Source organism: Larus michahellis, chromosome 6 (genome assembly GCF_964199755.1).
Source record: "Larus michahellis chromosome 6, bLarMic1.1, whole genome shotgun sequence".
Classification (NCBI taxonomy): Eukaryota; Metazoa; Chordata; class Aves; order Charadriiformes; family Laridae; genus Larus; species Larus michahellis.
Genome location: NC_133901.1, coordinates 66,764,956 through 66,781,529, shown reverse-complemented (window position 1 = coordinate 66,781,529; position 16,574 = coordinate 66,764,956). Strand labels below are relative to the sequence as shown.

General features: G+C 39.0%; 1 protein-coding gene across 3 annotated transcripts in view; it reads left to right on the top strand.

Moving 5' to 3' along the window:
* Positions 1–16,574, top strand: part of CACUL1 (CDK2 associated cullin domain 1) — a 54,955-nt gene that overhangs the window by 16,797 nt on the left and 21,584 nt on the right. For 2 of the 3 annotated variants that reach the window (XM_074592319.1, XM_074592317.1), the window contains exons 4-5: positions 5,261–5,356; positions 11,020–11,122. In XM_074592319.1, coding sequence (XP_074448420.1) covers positions 5,261–5,356; positions 11,020–11,122 — 199 coding nt within the window. The remainder of the gene's footprint in view (positions 1–5,260; positions 5,357–11,019; positions 11,123–16,574) is intronic. The other variant, XM_074592318.1, reaches the window with a different exon arrangement.

The following is a 16,574-nucleotide window of genomic DNA, read 5'->3' as shown; positions in this document are numbered from 1 at the left end:
TGCAAACCTAGTAAATCAGATTGATAATTAAGTAAAGATTAGGCTTCAGTAATGTACTTGTGGGAGGCCGGGTTTATATGCTCCATCCACACGAAGAAGCCCATTTTTACTACACTGCCTGTGTAGGCATTGTCTGACTTGCTACCTAGATGAGAAATATCGAGCCTTCTTCACGAGTCATGTCTCATCTCTTCTAGCATAGAAATAACACTCAAATTGACTCTCATTAGTCTGTCATTAGTTGATCAGCTGAAATAATTTCCATAGCTGCAGTAGTTTCTCAAACACTTGCGTAGAAAACAAATCTGCCTATAGAAAAGATCAGAAGCAGGTGGAAAATGGAAATTGAGAATGTGCATTTCCTAACTCTTTTATTACTCAATATGTTAAATCACTAGTGTTTCTGAAAGTCCATTTGGGTCAACTGCATTACCTGTTAATATCGACAGTCCATTTTTTAAAAAGGAGACTCAGACTGGCTGTTTATCTGGTCCATAATATTTAAAAGGGGGGAAAAAAAAAACCCCAAACAACAGCAAACCCCAAGCATCGAAAGCCGTAGGCATTTATTCATCAGTTTTGCTGGGGAGCATTGCTTAATTGTGTGTGAAACAAACCTTTAATGCTGTGAATCACACTGAATTGAATCATATCAAATGAATGATCCAGTAGTAGAACTCAGATGGCAGGAACCAGAAGTGTTAGAAATGTGTGCATCTTTGTGTGTGGACATCAAAAAGATGGCTTTGGATTTGAGGTAGAGGTGGGGGTCACCGTGTTGCCAGAATTGCCATAAAAAATGATATGGCCAAGAGCAAGCTAACCTGAGAAAAGTATCCTTGCCTGCAGCTTTTCCAAAAGGCTTGTATTCCTGCAGTCACTTTTAGTTCCTTGCCCCACTACACTGGCTGCTGCAGACCCTGATGTAATTACAGAAAGATATGAGTTAATACAGCACAAGTGAATATGCATTTACTAGACGGAGAAGGTTCTGAAGATTTCTTACTATTAAATAGAGTTTTGATGGTCCTTAGATACAATGTCTTTTTGTTCACAATCCTGTAGAATGGAAATAGAGACATGGCCTACATCTGCTACCCTGCTCGAAGACAATTATACGAGAGCACGTCACGATGCTGTACAGCTTTGAACAGTTCTGGGTGCAGACTCAAATAGGAAGACACAGTCAGTTTTCGAATGAATTATACTTTGGCTCGATGGCTGTTTTTTGCAAAAAGTTTTAATAGTCTAGTGAGGTAGACCTGGGCATCACATAAATTGTCTGCAAAGCAAAGTAAACAAATTACGTTTTCTTGAGAAACAACTAAAACTGGTTTAAAAGATTCAGACCACTTAGATGAATAGCAGCTTAATTTGTGTAGTCATAGCCATTCTCCCTTTTCACTTGGCAGGCGTGGGAGAGATGCTGCAGCATGTACGCTGGCATTTTGGCAGTGAGCATGTTCCCAGGAAAATGGAACTGCCCATTCAACATAGGAATGTAAGCTTTACTGAATATATTGCTGATTGCGCCAGGCGACTATTCATAAACAGATTAAATTTGTGTTCCCCAAGCAAAGAACTGTTGTCACTGTTTCTCTTGTTGTGAGCCATTTCTGCGTTGTCTTGAGCCAGCAGCATGTCTTCTGGTTTCATTCATGTGTTCAGTCAAAGAATGATATTCAAACTGAAAAAAACCACATCTTTTTCATGTATAGTTTCTTGCTCACAAGTTCATTGAAATGCCTAGATAGCAGATTTCAAATAAGGGAAGGGTAATTAATTGCTTGTTTTGTTTGAAGATGTCTGTCTTGTATGTCATCCTTTCTCAAATGTATTTTCTTGTCACTTCTCGTTTCTCTTGGTGCTGAGATGTCCGCTGTGGTGTGTAAGGAGATTAAATGATGTCCTTAACAGTAGCTTTTTAACAGCAGCCATAGTATTTGATGCGAAGAAGTAGTTGACTCACAACCAAATTAAAGATATTAAGCCAATGCAACTGCATCACAATTTGAGAAATCCGGGATGGGGAGTGAAGGAACGAAGGATCCTCTTCCTTCCTGGAAAACTTTAGGCTAGTGGTATATTTTTCTTTCTTTGAATAGCCTCTGTAATACATCCCTCAGGTAAGATAGGAGTGGTTTTTAAAGACTTAATATTTTCTGGGGGGTTGTAAGAAGTAAATGTCATGCTGAATTGTGCCCCTCCCCTGTAATTATAACAGCTGAATGTACGTGTTATCTTTTCTGGACTAAGACCAAGACTGAAAAATATCAGCCTAAGCACTGTTGTTTTTTTTAATAATAGCTATAGTTGAAGAAATACGGATTTTTAAATGCAATTTCTTCTCTAATGATGGCCACTTAATAGAAAAATCTTAGCATGTATTTACTCATGAATTTGGTGCTGTGCTTTTCAGTTTATAAAATTAATGTAGTTTTATATAAAGCCAGTCCCACTCCAGTTACTGTAGTATTAGTGTGAACGTAGAGATCCAGAGAAAGTTCCTGTGCTCAAACAAGTAATTGATTTCAGTCTAGCAGTTTTGAGCAGCCACACAGTAACACCCTAATGAACAGAAAACAGATGGTTCTGTTTTCCCCACACAGATTATGATAATTCATAGATGAGTTGTGAAAATACCATTATTGATTTCTCTTTGGCTTGGGTTTTTTGTCAGCTTACAAGCCAAGCAGTAATGGAGGAGACTGGTAGTGCGTGCTTTCCTGTTAGTTTCTTGACTGTTGAGGCTTGACGTGAAACACTACCAGGAGAATAAAACTCAAAGGTAACATCTCACGCTGATAAAGCAGTTAACACTGTGATTTTGCACTCCAGAGGTTAAGACCGAGGCCTGATTATTGCCTGACACTAGTGAGTGCTTCCCCTGAAGCTGTCAGGACTTTTCTTAGCTTTGTCTTCATCTAGAGCAGTTGTTTTTCCACTTGGTTGCAGGGTGGTGGTGGTCGTGGTCAACAGGTATCCTTCCATTACGATACCTGTTGTTGTTGTTCCATTAGGATACCTTCCTTGTTTTTCCTTCTTAAAACATTAATTTTAATGTAATTGTGATGTGAATTAGCAGAGTTTTCATCTTCAGTGGTGGAAGAAGATATCGATCGTATCGATCCTTGCTGTCCCTTGTAAAAAGGGTGTCAGACTGACTGTACGCTGTAGCCTATAGTGTTCATGAGATTGAACCACATACTGTCCAAACAGCTTCTGTCTCTGTGTTTTTTGGTGTTGAGGTTTTTTGTTTTGCTTTAATGAAAAGTGCAAACTGTCAGTGAGAGAAGAGTGGTGCCCTGGGTCAGGCTGTGGTCTCCTTTTGTCTGGCATGTTCTTTGAAGTAGAATTTTCCTTTTTCTTTAATCTTAGAAGCTGTATACCAAGCCGTTGCAAATCAGAGAGTATAACCATGGTTAAAGTTGAGGTTAAAAAGGAGTGAAGCAGGAATACATACTGTTTAGAAATGCAGATTTCATTGCATGTTATTTGCAACCAATTATACGTGTAACTATATATGAAAGGGAGCCCTTTGAGTTCGTAGCCACTTCTATACGTTGTTGGCATTTTGAACTAAAATGTGTTTGGCCACCCCTGAGAACTGCATCTGCAATAAGATTAAAAACTTAGGATCAAAATGAGGAATAACCATATATAACCTTTGGCAACAGCATATGGAATAACACTCTTTATTCCTTTGCCAGTTTTGCTTTCCTTTCTGAAACGTCTGCTCTGTATCGGTGTTTGTTGTGAAAATTACCCATGTTTTCATTAAGCATATTAACGAGGGAGGCAAAAGAAGCTAGTTTAAAGGGAAAAAAACTTCTATAAATTTAGAATACTTAATAGAGCAAAAAGTCAACATAAATTTTAACTGTTCTCTTAGAGCCCCTGATGAATTTCCATATAAAGGCTGAAAAATCTGCTTTGTAAAGATAAGAGCTGTAAGTTCTGATAAGGTGGTTGAGGCGCAGCTGGCCTTGAGCGTTTCTCACACCACAGACGCTTCTGGCTTTAGAAGAATCTTTGAGCTCGTTTTCTTGCAAGGTCACGGTCGCTGCTGCGGTCTCCATCCTCTTCTGGCTTTGCACTGTCGGAGAAGAAAACAGTGCAAGGGAAGGGTTTTGCTTCTCACTAGCAAGAACACTTTGTGTATAGGTGTGTATCTGTATATGAACAGCAGGAACTGGGGCGGATACCTGCCCCCTCCTCTGAAAAGCAGAGGCGAGCTGGGCCAGAAGCAGAGTGCTGTATGGGGGTGAGTTGGGATGGAGAGGGGGATAGTGGAGGAACACGTTACTCCATCTCTGCTTCCGTCCCTGGGTGTGTAAGTGCACTCCTGAATGCTCTAACGCAGCTCCCCTGCATCCCTCCAAATAAATATTTAGAAAAGAAACAGAGGTTAGTGCTTCCCATTTTTCAGGTTCCTGTCTCAATTTAACTTAGCTTGCTGCAGAACAGATCTTTTTAGCTTCCTTCTTTCCTGCTTTGGGAAAGATGGTATTGTACACAGAAAATAGCAGTGCTATTTAGCACTACGTGGCCTATCGTAAAGTTGGCACCTTCACGTTTTGTGTAGCAGAGTGTTGCTTGGGGGTGCAGGGCGATGCTGTGCCTGCAGCACATTTCCATGGGCCTGATCTGGGGCGCAGGACGCCAGGTGCAGAGCTTGACCTGAAGATGCTGCTTCCTAGTCCCTCCAGCTCAAAACCCCGAATATTTGCCTTGCCCTAGGTGACACAGCAAAAGCTGAAACGTGTTTTCTGTGAAGGACAGTGCTCCCTGGAGCTGGAGGATGAGCCGCTGCCAGCTCAGATGCAGTTTAATGCCACCCTGCTCTCTCAGAGTAAAAGCCTGCAGGGGGGTCGCAGCACACACTGCAGCACTTGCTGAAATGTGGTTATGGATTTTAGGCATTGACAGTTCTTTCAAAAAGAAGGTCTGGTCTTTAATAAGTGTTATTATTTGCGTATGCTAAATGCTAGTTTGCTACAGACATAATCTGTTTCTTACTGAATGCACCTTTTGCTGGGCACTGACACATAGTCCTAGGCGAAAACCAGTTACTGAAGAAAACTGGTTTTGCTGGAGGGAGTTATAGCAGAAACTCTGGAATGATGTGTGGCTTGCTTTGTGTGGACGTAGTGTATCAAATACTTTGTAGTTTTTTGAGTTTGCTATGAAAGCATAGCCCATACTGTTCCAGATCTTTCTCTTGTTCAAATTACAACCTGACTTTTACGGTTTCTTGCAGGCCAGCCCTCCAGATCTCTATATTGAAAGATTTAACGTAGCTCTTGGACAGTATATGGGAGCATTGCAGAGCATTGTGCCTCTTTTCATATATATGGTAAGTTTTAGAAAATTCTTTTCAAATAAAGTATGTCCGTACGCAAGATGCTGACTGAAAGTGAAAAGAATAAAATGCAGCTATAATGATTTTTAACTTGTAGAACTTACGATTCGTGCCTGGTTTTGCTACCCGCATAACAGTACTGATCAAGCTGTGTGGGGCGAGGAAGGGGAAGCCGTGCTTTTAAATGTGGAGTTTGGCAGCTGATTTCTGCCCTAATATTTCTTTCCTGGGAGTGGGGTGAATTGTTTTTGTTTTGAATGAAAAAAAAAAAGTCTTCCCAAATAGTTAGGTCATTGTTTGTATCTTTTTTGAACAAAGATATTTTTCTGGCTTGTTATGTATTGGCTTGGTGGTTTGGACAGGTTACAAAGGTGATTGCTTCTTGCCTTTAAATTGCAGAGTTTCAGACAAGACAGAAGGAAAGGTCTCTTGGAAATGTCTGTGTCACTTGATAAAGCAATTCAGAGTGTTGACTGGAAGAAGACAAACTTATGTGCATAGCACTCTCAGGCATACTCGGCAGGTTCAGAAACCATAAGTGTTTGTCATCCTGATTTTGTAATTTCTGAAGTCTTCTATACCTCTGAAGACGTTTATAATTTGCATCGTTTTTCTCAAAGTGCCAAGACTTTTGTTGCTTTTTTTATGGTGATGATAACTTAAGCTCGAAATTTGCCCTTCTCCCAGAAACCGTCCTTGTATTGGCATCACTTAGAAATAAATAAAAAGAAAAAGGAAATATTTGTTGGGGAAAATTTTTTTTTTTAAATCTAAGTCAGTTTAAATATTTTGGTTTTTTTCTTTTCTTTAAATGAATCTCAGACTCCCAGAATTGTTCCCATTGGCAGCTTCCTAAAGTTTGGGAAGCAGCATCTGTTAGAAGGATCTCCTGTGTTTCAGTGAATGCACTGAAAACCAGGTGATTTGCTACAGTCTTTCAGGGTAGTGTCACCATATCGATCTGTTGCCTTAAAAACTAGGAAGAGGCTTTTTCTCCTCTGTTGCCTTCTATTTTTAAATGCTAGCCATTTTTTCACCTGTGTGTGCGCTTGTTGCACACTTGTTTATTGCAGGCAGGTGTTTAAGCAATCTCATAATTTAATACCCATTTCCAAATGGAGATAAGCTGTTGAGGTGTGTACTTTTATTGAGTGCTCAGATCTATCACGGAGGTTCCTCCATCGCAGAGGTCAAAAGCCTTCCTTAACAACTAAGATTGCAGTAACTAACATTAAAAAAAATGTTCACGATAGACATATAAACAGACAGGTTTTATCATTATAAGCTTTAGCTATATGGCCAGATATGGAAATCTATTCAGCAATTATACCTTGTCTTCCTTTGTACACAGTTGTGATGTGGTGTTTGTATCTTCAAATGAGGTGTGCTTTGTATCCCATCGTTTCTTTTTTAGAGTTCAAGTCTGGTATCTGAACGTAGTAAAAATGGTTAATGAGTAATAAACACACCTGTAAAATGAATAGTTAGACAGTAATTTTGTTTTATTTCAGAAGAAAAGTGAAAGTACTCTACCATTTTAAAGGAGGAGCTTCTTAAAAGCATGGCTGGTGACTTCTTCAGGCAGTGAAACACTGTTCCTGCAAACACTTTCTCACTTAAGTGACTTAATTCAAGTTAGGCCTGAGAGTTAGTGGGTCATGTGTTAGTTCCTCTTGCTGCCAAATGCGGTGCTGATTTGGCTCAGCTATATAGCTGGTTTTGAAGGCTAATGTCAAATTAAATCTCATACTTTTTCGCTGAAATAATTTATTAATCAGTGTTGTGCATGGTGTGGAAAATATCTCTAGACAAGCCAGGATGAAAAATGTTCTCTCTTAGGTTTTTTTTCTGTGTGCCTTTGGAAGTACGTTTATGCACAGCCACTCTTGCAATTTTACGTTGTAGCACCCGATCAAGTTTTCTCTCATACAGCAGCATCAGTTTCCTTTTTTTTTTTATGCAAGAAAATACAATTAAAAAACAATTGCAAGAGGTGAAAGCCTAATTATCTACCATATAAATTACAGCTTTGCAGTTACTTTAATAGATACTTTCAATGTATTTTTAAGTGGACTAAATTGTTGAACTCTGCCTTTTTGTCAGAGATGGCAGGTCTTTCCTTTTGTGGTAGGGATGTGATTACTTTAATCAGGAGTTTCCAAGACTGACGAGTTGCACTGATAAATTTTCTTCTGAAAGGATAATTATATTGCTGCTTAGAAAAACTTTTAATAGGCATTTAAATATTTAAAAATCGAGGAGGCCAAGGAAAGGTTTTTTGGACAACTGGAACATGTTTTTGTCCCTTGGTGGCCAAAAAAGACGTTGCCTTAGGCGTAGTCTGCTGTGTTTTGGTATCAACAGCAGCACAGCAGCACTTTTCTTCTTTTTCCTGGTGTGTTCCAAACCATGTTCCTGCGTGTGAATGGTGGGAATACAGGAAAGGTTTTTTTCTTAACCTCCTTGTATGTGGTGACCAAGGGGTGTTTCAGGGTTACCTGGAGTGATGGTTGATAGGGTGCTGACTTTGCAATTGAGGGAGTTTTCTTTTTTCCTCCTTTTGCTAGGGGCACTAGTGGTTTTCTTCTCCACGTGGTGATGGATTTTTTTCAGTCTGATGCTGCTGCAGTGGCATTTTCAACAAAGCATGAAGGCCCAAAGCACGTCTGTCCCTCCAAAATTCTGTGGGTTTAAGCTCCTTCAAAAGTTCTGGGGAGTAACCTCAGATAAAGCAAATTAAGCTGGAAGTCAGTTTAGCACACGGTGCTTTATTCCTAAAAATAATTCCTAGGGAATAACTGTTTGCTTTGTAAATCTAAATGAGGTTGTTCTAGATGCTTACAGATTATACATATGCTGCACAGATGACTGAATAAAAAAACATATTTCCACATCAAGAAAAATTAAAATCGGCATTTAGATGATATACTTTTTTTAATAGGTTGTTAATTGTACTTAGAGGTGTAGCTGAAAATCTGTTATCTTGTGGCACGAAATGAGTCTAACATTTGTGAGCACTGTGGTTTTAAGACAGTTAAGAATTTTTCATTGCCTCTAAAATATGACTGTTCTTACTGGGTGGTATTGTGCTTCATTGCTCATCAGCTAGAGGGCATTTTCTGTGTGTCTGTACACACAAATAGATGTATACACAAATATATACACAAATATAGCGTGCATGTATATATGCGGTTGAGATGAGCACTCTTATATACCGGTTTTTCTCTTTCAAGTACTTATTGCTCTCCTTTTGATAATATTAACACAATTATGTGTTTTAACATTTGCCACGTTGCTTTATGATGTGGTGGTTTGTAGTAGAAATGCTTATATCGGACTTTCTCAGGTATCGGTATCTGCTTACCTTTTACCTGTCAGTTAGACCTTTAGGTGACTTGGTATTCTTTTCCAGAAATACTGGTACAGCCTAGGTGGTGACATCTTATACAGAAAGTCTTCTTGGTTTTCCACTAACAAGAATGGTGAAGGTGACAGCTCTCCTGCTATCTCCTTTCAGCACTGTCGATTAGAAATGAAGTACTTATTTTAGATGATTTTTTGATTTTAGATGATTTTTCGTTGTCTATTTAAATTCATGCAAGTGTAGCATCTTTTTGGAAAGGTGTTTCCAAGTGAGCACACATGAAGAGTATTTTACAGTTGTTCAGTGTATAAGTACCGTATTCTAACTCTTCAGCTTGAAACTCCTGGGGTTTCTTTTTGTTGCTTTTCTAGTTATACAACTTAAGGCATAGTCTTTCCAACTCTTGAACAAAAGGAAGCATCACAGTTTGCACATGTTGTTGCCAGCAGCTTTTAAGGTAAGAAGGTCTTGAGGCTGGGAAAGGAACAGAGTAAGTTATTTCTTTAGCTGGGTGCATCTCATCTGTGAACTCATAAGAGTCAGCGGTTTGACGTTGCCAGGTTTGGTTCGGGTCAGTAGCCTCGTGCTGGGATGCTCTGGTCGCTCCTGTGTGTTGCACCAGTAGGTACGTGGCAGTATGTGCTCGGGACGCTCAAGGTGGAAATGGTTTGGGTCTGAGGAAAGACTGTGGTATGGTCTATAACTCAACACTTCCTAGAAAGGTGTGTATCTTCAGCTGCTCTGACTTTCTGTTGCAATAGCAATTCACCATTGACAAAAATAGTCCAAATGAAGTTTGTTTCTTACAAGACAGGTTACTCTGTGTGCAGAGCCTTTTCCTCAATCTCTGTTCAAGAATAGGCCCACAGGAGGGGCAAACAACTGAGTGATAGCCCTTGACAAAACCTCTGCAGGCAGGAGAGCTTCAGGGAGGGAAATGGCAGTAGGAAGGTACTAACTTTTTTTTTTTAAAATCTTTTTTACAATCGTTGTCCATCACTGCAACAAAGTCTAACTTCAGCAGGGGCATGTATTCAGCCCTTGGATTGCCTTTGTTCTAACAGGCTCAGTTTTCATTAAAGGTAAATAACTGCTGCTGAATGCCTGCCTTGAAAATTTAAGTGGTTTCTGCATGGATAGTTTATTCTGTTGTGTGTGTGTGTGTAGTTATGGTAATGGCCAAGAGAATGGGTTTCACAAAAAAATGTAAGAATTGCTCTAATAGTGTTCTGAGGGTTTGTTCCAATTTTGTTAAATGCTTTAGCGAATAGGAGAACGACTTGATTTAAAATGCGGAAAAACCCTTCTCCCTTAAGATATCCCTTTCTCTAGTAAATCTCTCAGATAAGTGTTCCAGTACATAATTTTTGATTAAGTTGATTTTCTGTTATAGTACCTGTTTAACTCTTTTACATAAGTTGTCCAGATGAATTCAGTTGCTCTGCTTCCATGTTAGTGTTGTACCGATAGGAGATTTATCTTGAAACAGTCTTTTTTTTTTTTCCAGCATTTAAAACCCACGTATGAATAAAATACAGACAAGAAATCTTACTATTAATTGCAGGCTGGGAACTGAGGGATAACACCAAATAGTACATAAGGTGTAGAGGCCCTCAAGGAACTCATGAATAGAATTTCCTTTGAGGGCTGAAGAATTGAATTTATTATGAATGCTGAGTGGGTCAAGATAAGTGAATAGTGAATACAAAAAAAAAATTAGTGTACTTCAGTTTTTTATAGATTCGTATATATCACTTATTTCCACAGATGATTAGTCCTGAGTAGCTGTCCTCTGAGATTACTGATGAACCACAGAAGTGGATAGCTTTACTGATGATTTATAATTGTAACATACCCATTTTAATGGCTTAATCACTTCTAGACATCGGTTAAAATGTTTTCTTTTGTTATAAACATGATGTCCAGCCCTATTTTGGTGTTAGAGTGTTTGTAAAGTTCTAAAATACAGTGGTTTTTTTCTGCAAACTCCCCAGTCTGGATCCATATGCAGATACATCTGTAGATACAGTAAAAAAAAAATAAATAAATACATGCCTGTATGTAAGTAGATTTGTTACCAATAGTACTATATTCATTCTTAATTTTAGATACATAGAGTTTTGTTGTACAGGAGTGTTCTATTTAATACGAATGCAGTCACCAAGGAGGCACTTTACAGGTCAAATATTCTAGAACTTGAAAATTTTGAACTATTTTTATTCAGGGAAAAAGTAAGTTTACTTTATTTGCTATTATGAAAAACAAACTTGAAAATTTCTGTCTTATTTTCCAGAATAAATTTTACATAGAAACCAAGCTTAACAGAGACTTAAAAGATGACCTTATAAAGCTGTTTACGGAACATGTTGCAGAAAAGCACATTTACAACCTAATGCGTAAGTAATCTATTGAATTTTTCTTATAATGGGACTCTGGAAGAACATAGTGCTTTCAGGTATTGCAGAGATCCACAGCAAATAAGGAGAAAATGGCAAATGACTAGTGAACTTAAATACAAATTCCTTTTTAAGGCATCCACATGAAGAAATATGCCACACATCAACTTTTTTTTTCAAAAATATGACTTTGTACAAAGTCAGTGTTTTCTTGCGTATGTGGGAGAACCAATATGTATTTTCCCTTATGACTTGTGGTTATGATACAATGAATGCTTTATTGTCCTGTTGCTTATGCTGTCACTCTTTAATTTCATTATCAAAATATTGTCAGTTAGCATTAAGATGTGGTGTGGTCAAAGACCTGTGATACCGCTGGGGTTATTGTCATGGTGTGCTTGAGTACTCCCTGCTAGTTAGCGAACTGCGTAATGCTGACAGCAGTTTCTCTGTTAAGCTAATGGGTTAATGCAAATAGAATATGCTTTAAGTGATATGCTTCCCGTTAAGTGCTCCTGTGGGTAACTCCTGCGGTGAACCACTGAGTTTGCCTGCAACCTGCCACCACCAGCGTGTGTTTGTGTGGGCATGGGGACCTCGGTACTGGCCTGGTTAGCTCGAGAGGGCAATTAACAAAGGCAGAGATAATCAGGCTTGGAATTCAAATTGGAAAAGTTTGCATAGCGGTGAGCAGTTGACCAGGAGAATTGCAATTGTAGGTGCTTTGTGCAACTGAATAGTTCCCCGTCTTGAGTTCAGGATCGAGCCTGGTGTACTCCTTTCTGTGACCCTACTGCAGTGTCCCTGTTTTCATCCAGCTGCTCCCTTCCTCTTCTCAGAATCAATTGCTATCCGTATGCTAAACGGAGACCAAAGGATGGGCCATTAAAGTAGAGTATATTTCTCCTTTTGTCTTGGGTAGTAATGGTCTTCTCTCCCCAGCAAAAGGCTGGGGGAAAGGAGCTTTGCTATGTTTTTTAGGATCACTGTGAGTTGGCATTCTGGGAGAAGGGTGGGTGAACAAGGTGACTACCCTGAGGTCAGGGAGCCTGGTACCCTAGAATGGTGGGAGATCATCAGCTCTGATGCCAGCTTGTTCTTGCTGTTTGGAAAAGTCTCCCTAAGAAGAGCTCTTAGCCATGTACCAGATCAGATCACCTTGGAATTCGCAGGACAATGAGGAATGTCCACCCACAGACCGGACTTCTTATTTGTGCCGAAGAGACTTAATGGTATCCTAAAACCTGGTAAGATGATTGCTGCAACAGGAACATGGAAAATTCAGCTGATATTATCTTAAAATGAAATAAATCTCATTTTAAGTATAAGCATTTTTCAGGCAGTGAAAACATTAATGTGATTTATTGTTTTTTTTTTCAATGACAAAGCAAAAGTAACACCGTCAAATCTCTAGAGCGTAAGTAATGTCAGATGTGTGTTGCTATGTAATTAGTTTTCTGTAGATGATTATATGAAAATCAAATAGAAATTGCAGATGAACTATTGAAAGAAAAAGACCTGTGGCTGTGTGAGTGTGAAATTTGAAATGCTTTTTCCCAGCTCTGTGCTAGTTGCAGAAGTAGAATTAAAAGAAAACATTGAAAAATAAAAATAAGCCATCACCGAACCGTATTGCTGTATATGGAGTTTGTTGTTTAATGAGCAACTTCCTGGATTTCATTTCAGTCAGTTTATTAAACTAAGTGATTTAGTTTGTCCCTTACTCCTAGGTAAGGTAATGCATACTGACATCTATAAACTCCTAACTGTGATCTGACTTGGTTAAATCTTGGATAATAGGATCACTACATTGAGTTAAAGTATAAGTAAAATTCTAAACTTGATAACAGATTCCTGGGAAATAATTGAAGACACACAGCACACGATATAGTCCTGTAGAGGTGCTGAAAAAGTGCTAGTGTATTATTTTTTTTGCCATTCCCAGGTGTTCTTTCTAGCTTGCTGAAATTCAGACCATAGGAGATAAGAATATTACCTTAATTTTTCTGGAATTGTGAGTGCTGTATGAAAACAGGATATAAGTCAGCATTTGTTAATTACTTCCTGATGTCATTGTCAGTGTGCGGTACCGTTTCCTGATATTCGATATAGACTTGGTTCAACAGAAAAGTGTATTTGTATTATGAAGGGGAAAAGAACAAGGTTTTGAGTGGGTATGCTTAAGAATTTTAAAGTCAATGAAAATATGGTCTTATATAGAGAAATGGAATCCTGGGGCTATATTTTAAAGAGATGCTGCAGCTGCCCCTTCAGTGAGAAGACGCATGCCTTCCCTCTAGTTTAAAAAGCAAACAACAAAATCAGTTTAATCAGTTTGTGATCTAGACTCAGAGGACAAGAAAAACATCTGCTCTTGCTCTTGAAATTTGTTGCTATGGTGGTTTTTTTGTATGAAGGGGTTTTTGTTTGTAGTATCTTGTCATTCTATCAGAGCCTGGAAGCTGGCATTTTTATTTGAAGTGGTGTTCAGGAAGGGCTGTAAGTACATTTCAGGTTCATTTGATTTAAGAAAAAGTTTCCGCTCCACTTCAAAAAACGGGGGGAGGAATGCCAGAAAAGCAGTGCAGCACAGATCTCCTCCTTAGTGTTTGATCTTGCTCAAACTCCCACTGGCTGAGTCGGCCCTGGTCCTGTGCTGCGTAGCGGAAGATGCAGAATGAACTCCTGGCACAATGGTCCAAGTGGTGGGAGCACTTATCTGAGCACTTAGTTGCAGAAAATAGAGTGATTAAGGTGTGAATTCATTATTTACAGAAGAAATCTCCTCTAAGTGAACTTGGACAAATTTTGGCTTCACAAACACCAATTTGATTCCTTTTTTTTTTTGATAGAATTTTTTTTTAAAAAGCTCTACTATCTAGAGCACTTGTAAGCAGTTAAATACATAAAAAATTATATAATGCACAGCTCCATGAACGCAGTTGTATTTGTGAAACGCTTGTACATTCACACATATTTATCAAGTCAATATACTTCAAATTAAAGCAGATACATTTGGACTAAGTGAATATAACCTGATTATTTTCCTTACAAAGCCAAAGCTGGTTCTTGCTGATAAGACTGCTGTATTAAATGGCTTGGGAGAAGTTGCTGTGTGCAGAACGGCTTAACTGAATGTAAGAAGCAAAGATATAGCATCTTATTTACAATAAACTTCAGAAATTGGGGGCGGTGGGATGGAGATATTAACCCCTTGTCACTAGGGAAGGGGTGGTGGAGAACATTGTCTTTGTTCTTGCTAGAGTCCTGCATGAGATGACTTGTAAGCAGTAAAATTCAGAAATAGGTGTTTTCTCTCCTTATGCAGCCACTGTCTCTTCCAGTAGGTTAGACCTGGGTTTCCAGTCATCTCAGTGCTCTGGAAACATCCTGCCTGTTTGTTCTTGTGTCTAGAAGAATGGCAGTTGTTGCAGATTTTAACTGTCTTCAGTGGTGAAACTGAATAACAGCTCCTGAAACTCTCTACTTCCAGTATTTGCGGGAGGTAGAATTCAATGGCAGAGAGTATTTGCAAGTAACTGCTATTCTTTTTGGATGTTGCCAGCTTAGTGCCCCAAACAAGCTTGCTTTTGAATCTAAAAAAGAGAGAAGCTATTAACAGCGTACTGTTGTTTCTGCTTGACGGATAGGTGACCTGGTTTCCAATTACAAGGGTTTGCAATTATCCCTGTTCTCTTTCCAGAACCTAAAGGAAGGAAGGTGAGCGCTAGGCTGGAGTCCTGCTCTGGGAGGGTTGTTGAGGTTCTCTGCATCTCCACGTTGAGAAGAAAAGCAGCAATAACTTAAACTGGTTGTATAGGTGAATATAGGTGAAAGCAGTTTTAGAAGGCAATCTGAGGAAAATAATTCTCCTTATTCTTTGCTTGCAATGGTGTTTGTGGGGGAAATGGGGTATATCAGATTGATTACGGCACTTCTAAATAAGTAGTAGGCTTACCATATCACTGAAGTACTTCTGGCATTTCCGTCTGTGTGTGAGCTGTTTCTTTCCTTCCATGTTAGTATTTTGAGTTCAGGAGGTGGCTTCTACTCTTGCAGGAACAGTGAATTGATAGGTATCATTCAGTACAAGCTGGTTCTTTCCAAAGAAGCATCTGCCTGTACTTCTGGACAAAAGTTACTCAACTAGGAAGTCATGACCTCTGTCAGAGGGAGAACTGCTTTCTTCAACACTTCTGGTTTTGTCCCTATTGACTGGGGTGAGCAATCAATGTTTGCGTGTTCCCATCTTTGATCTGCTCTATCAGGAATAGATCATAGAAACAGGTCTTTTTTATCCAGAGGAAAGGAAGCCTCTTGGACCATGGTGAAAATCCTATAGAACAGATAGGGCCCAGGACTTCATTGCTCTTAAAATTGATACCAGGATCCAAGGTGGCATACGGCTTGCCAATGGGACAATTCCCTGAAATTTACTGGTTCAGAACTAGAGCATGGGCTTGAAAACACATGAAGTTTAGGCAAAACTTTTATTGAGGATTAAAGCACTAGATCTCAACTTCTGGCTTGCTTTATCTTTTTGTTCATGAGAAATCTCAAGATAATTACAGAATTGGCTATTGGAACCTGAGAATACAGAACAGTTATCTGTATGTAGTTTCTAATAGCAAGTAGGTAATTATTGAGTCCAGTTCTCCATGTTCATAACTAAAATCCAGTGTAAAAATGTATTGTGTATATTCACCAAAAGTAGCAGCATTTCTCGTGGTTTTCCAAGAAAATCTTTTTTTGTAAAAAGTCGGCAGGAGGGGAGGAATCAGTCTATTTCATTATGTTTGCAGTTTCTGATTAGTTACTAGGAAAAACTCTTCTCTGAAGATTCTTCATGACAGCTTCATTTCTTCCCAGTTATGTCACTTGGATTCGGCTGAGGTGAAGAGATATTGCTGCTCTGTTTTCCTAATTTTTATTTTTTTGATGGAGGTATATTATAGTTCAATAGAAGGGCCGTATACCTTGGAAAAGGTTTTCCTTTATAAAGACGGCAGGAAGGATATTTCCCATGCATTGAGGCTTTCTGAAAAGTACTAGAAAAGTTAACTCAAAAGTTGGAAAAGGTTGCGAACAGCTTTCTAACAATGAAGTTGTCCAACTGTCCTTTTTGGTTGCAGTGGGTACAAATTAAATACAAAATTATAAAGAATGAATCTAGTTATGGCTGTTACAGGAAGGGGGTGCGTTGCTCCGTGGGCACCCAGACCGACATACTTAGCAGATGTGTTTTGCTGTCTTGACCTCCAGAAGCCTGTTGATGTCAGCGAAGCAAGGGACCCTCATCTCTTTGGCTGTGTACTGCTATGACATAATGGCTTTCGTTAATAAATTCCATATCTAGCTTTTCTTTGTGAATACCCCAGGAGAAGAAGAGCAGTGCAAAAGGCTGAGAGAAGGACTGTGACTGATGCCAGGTTTGTAGCCTGGCTATACAGCT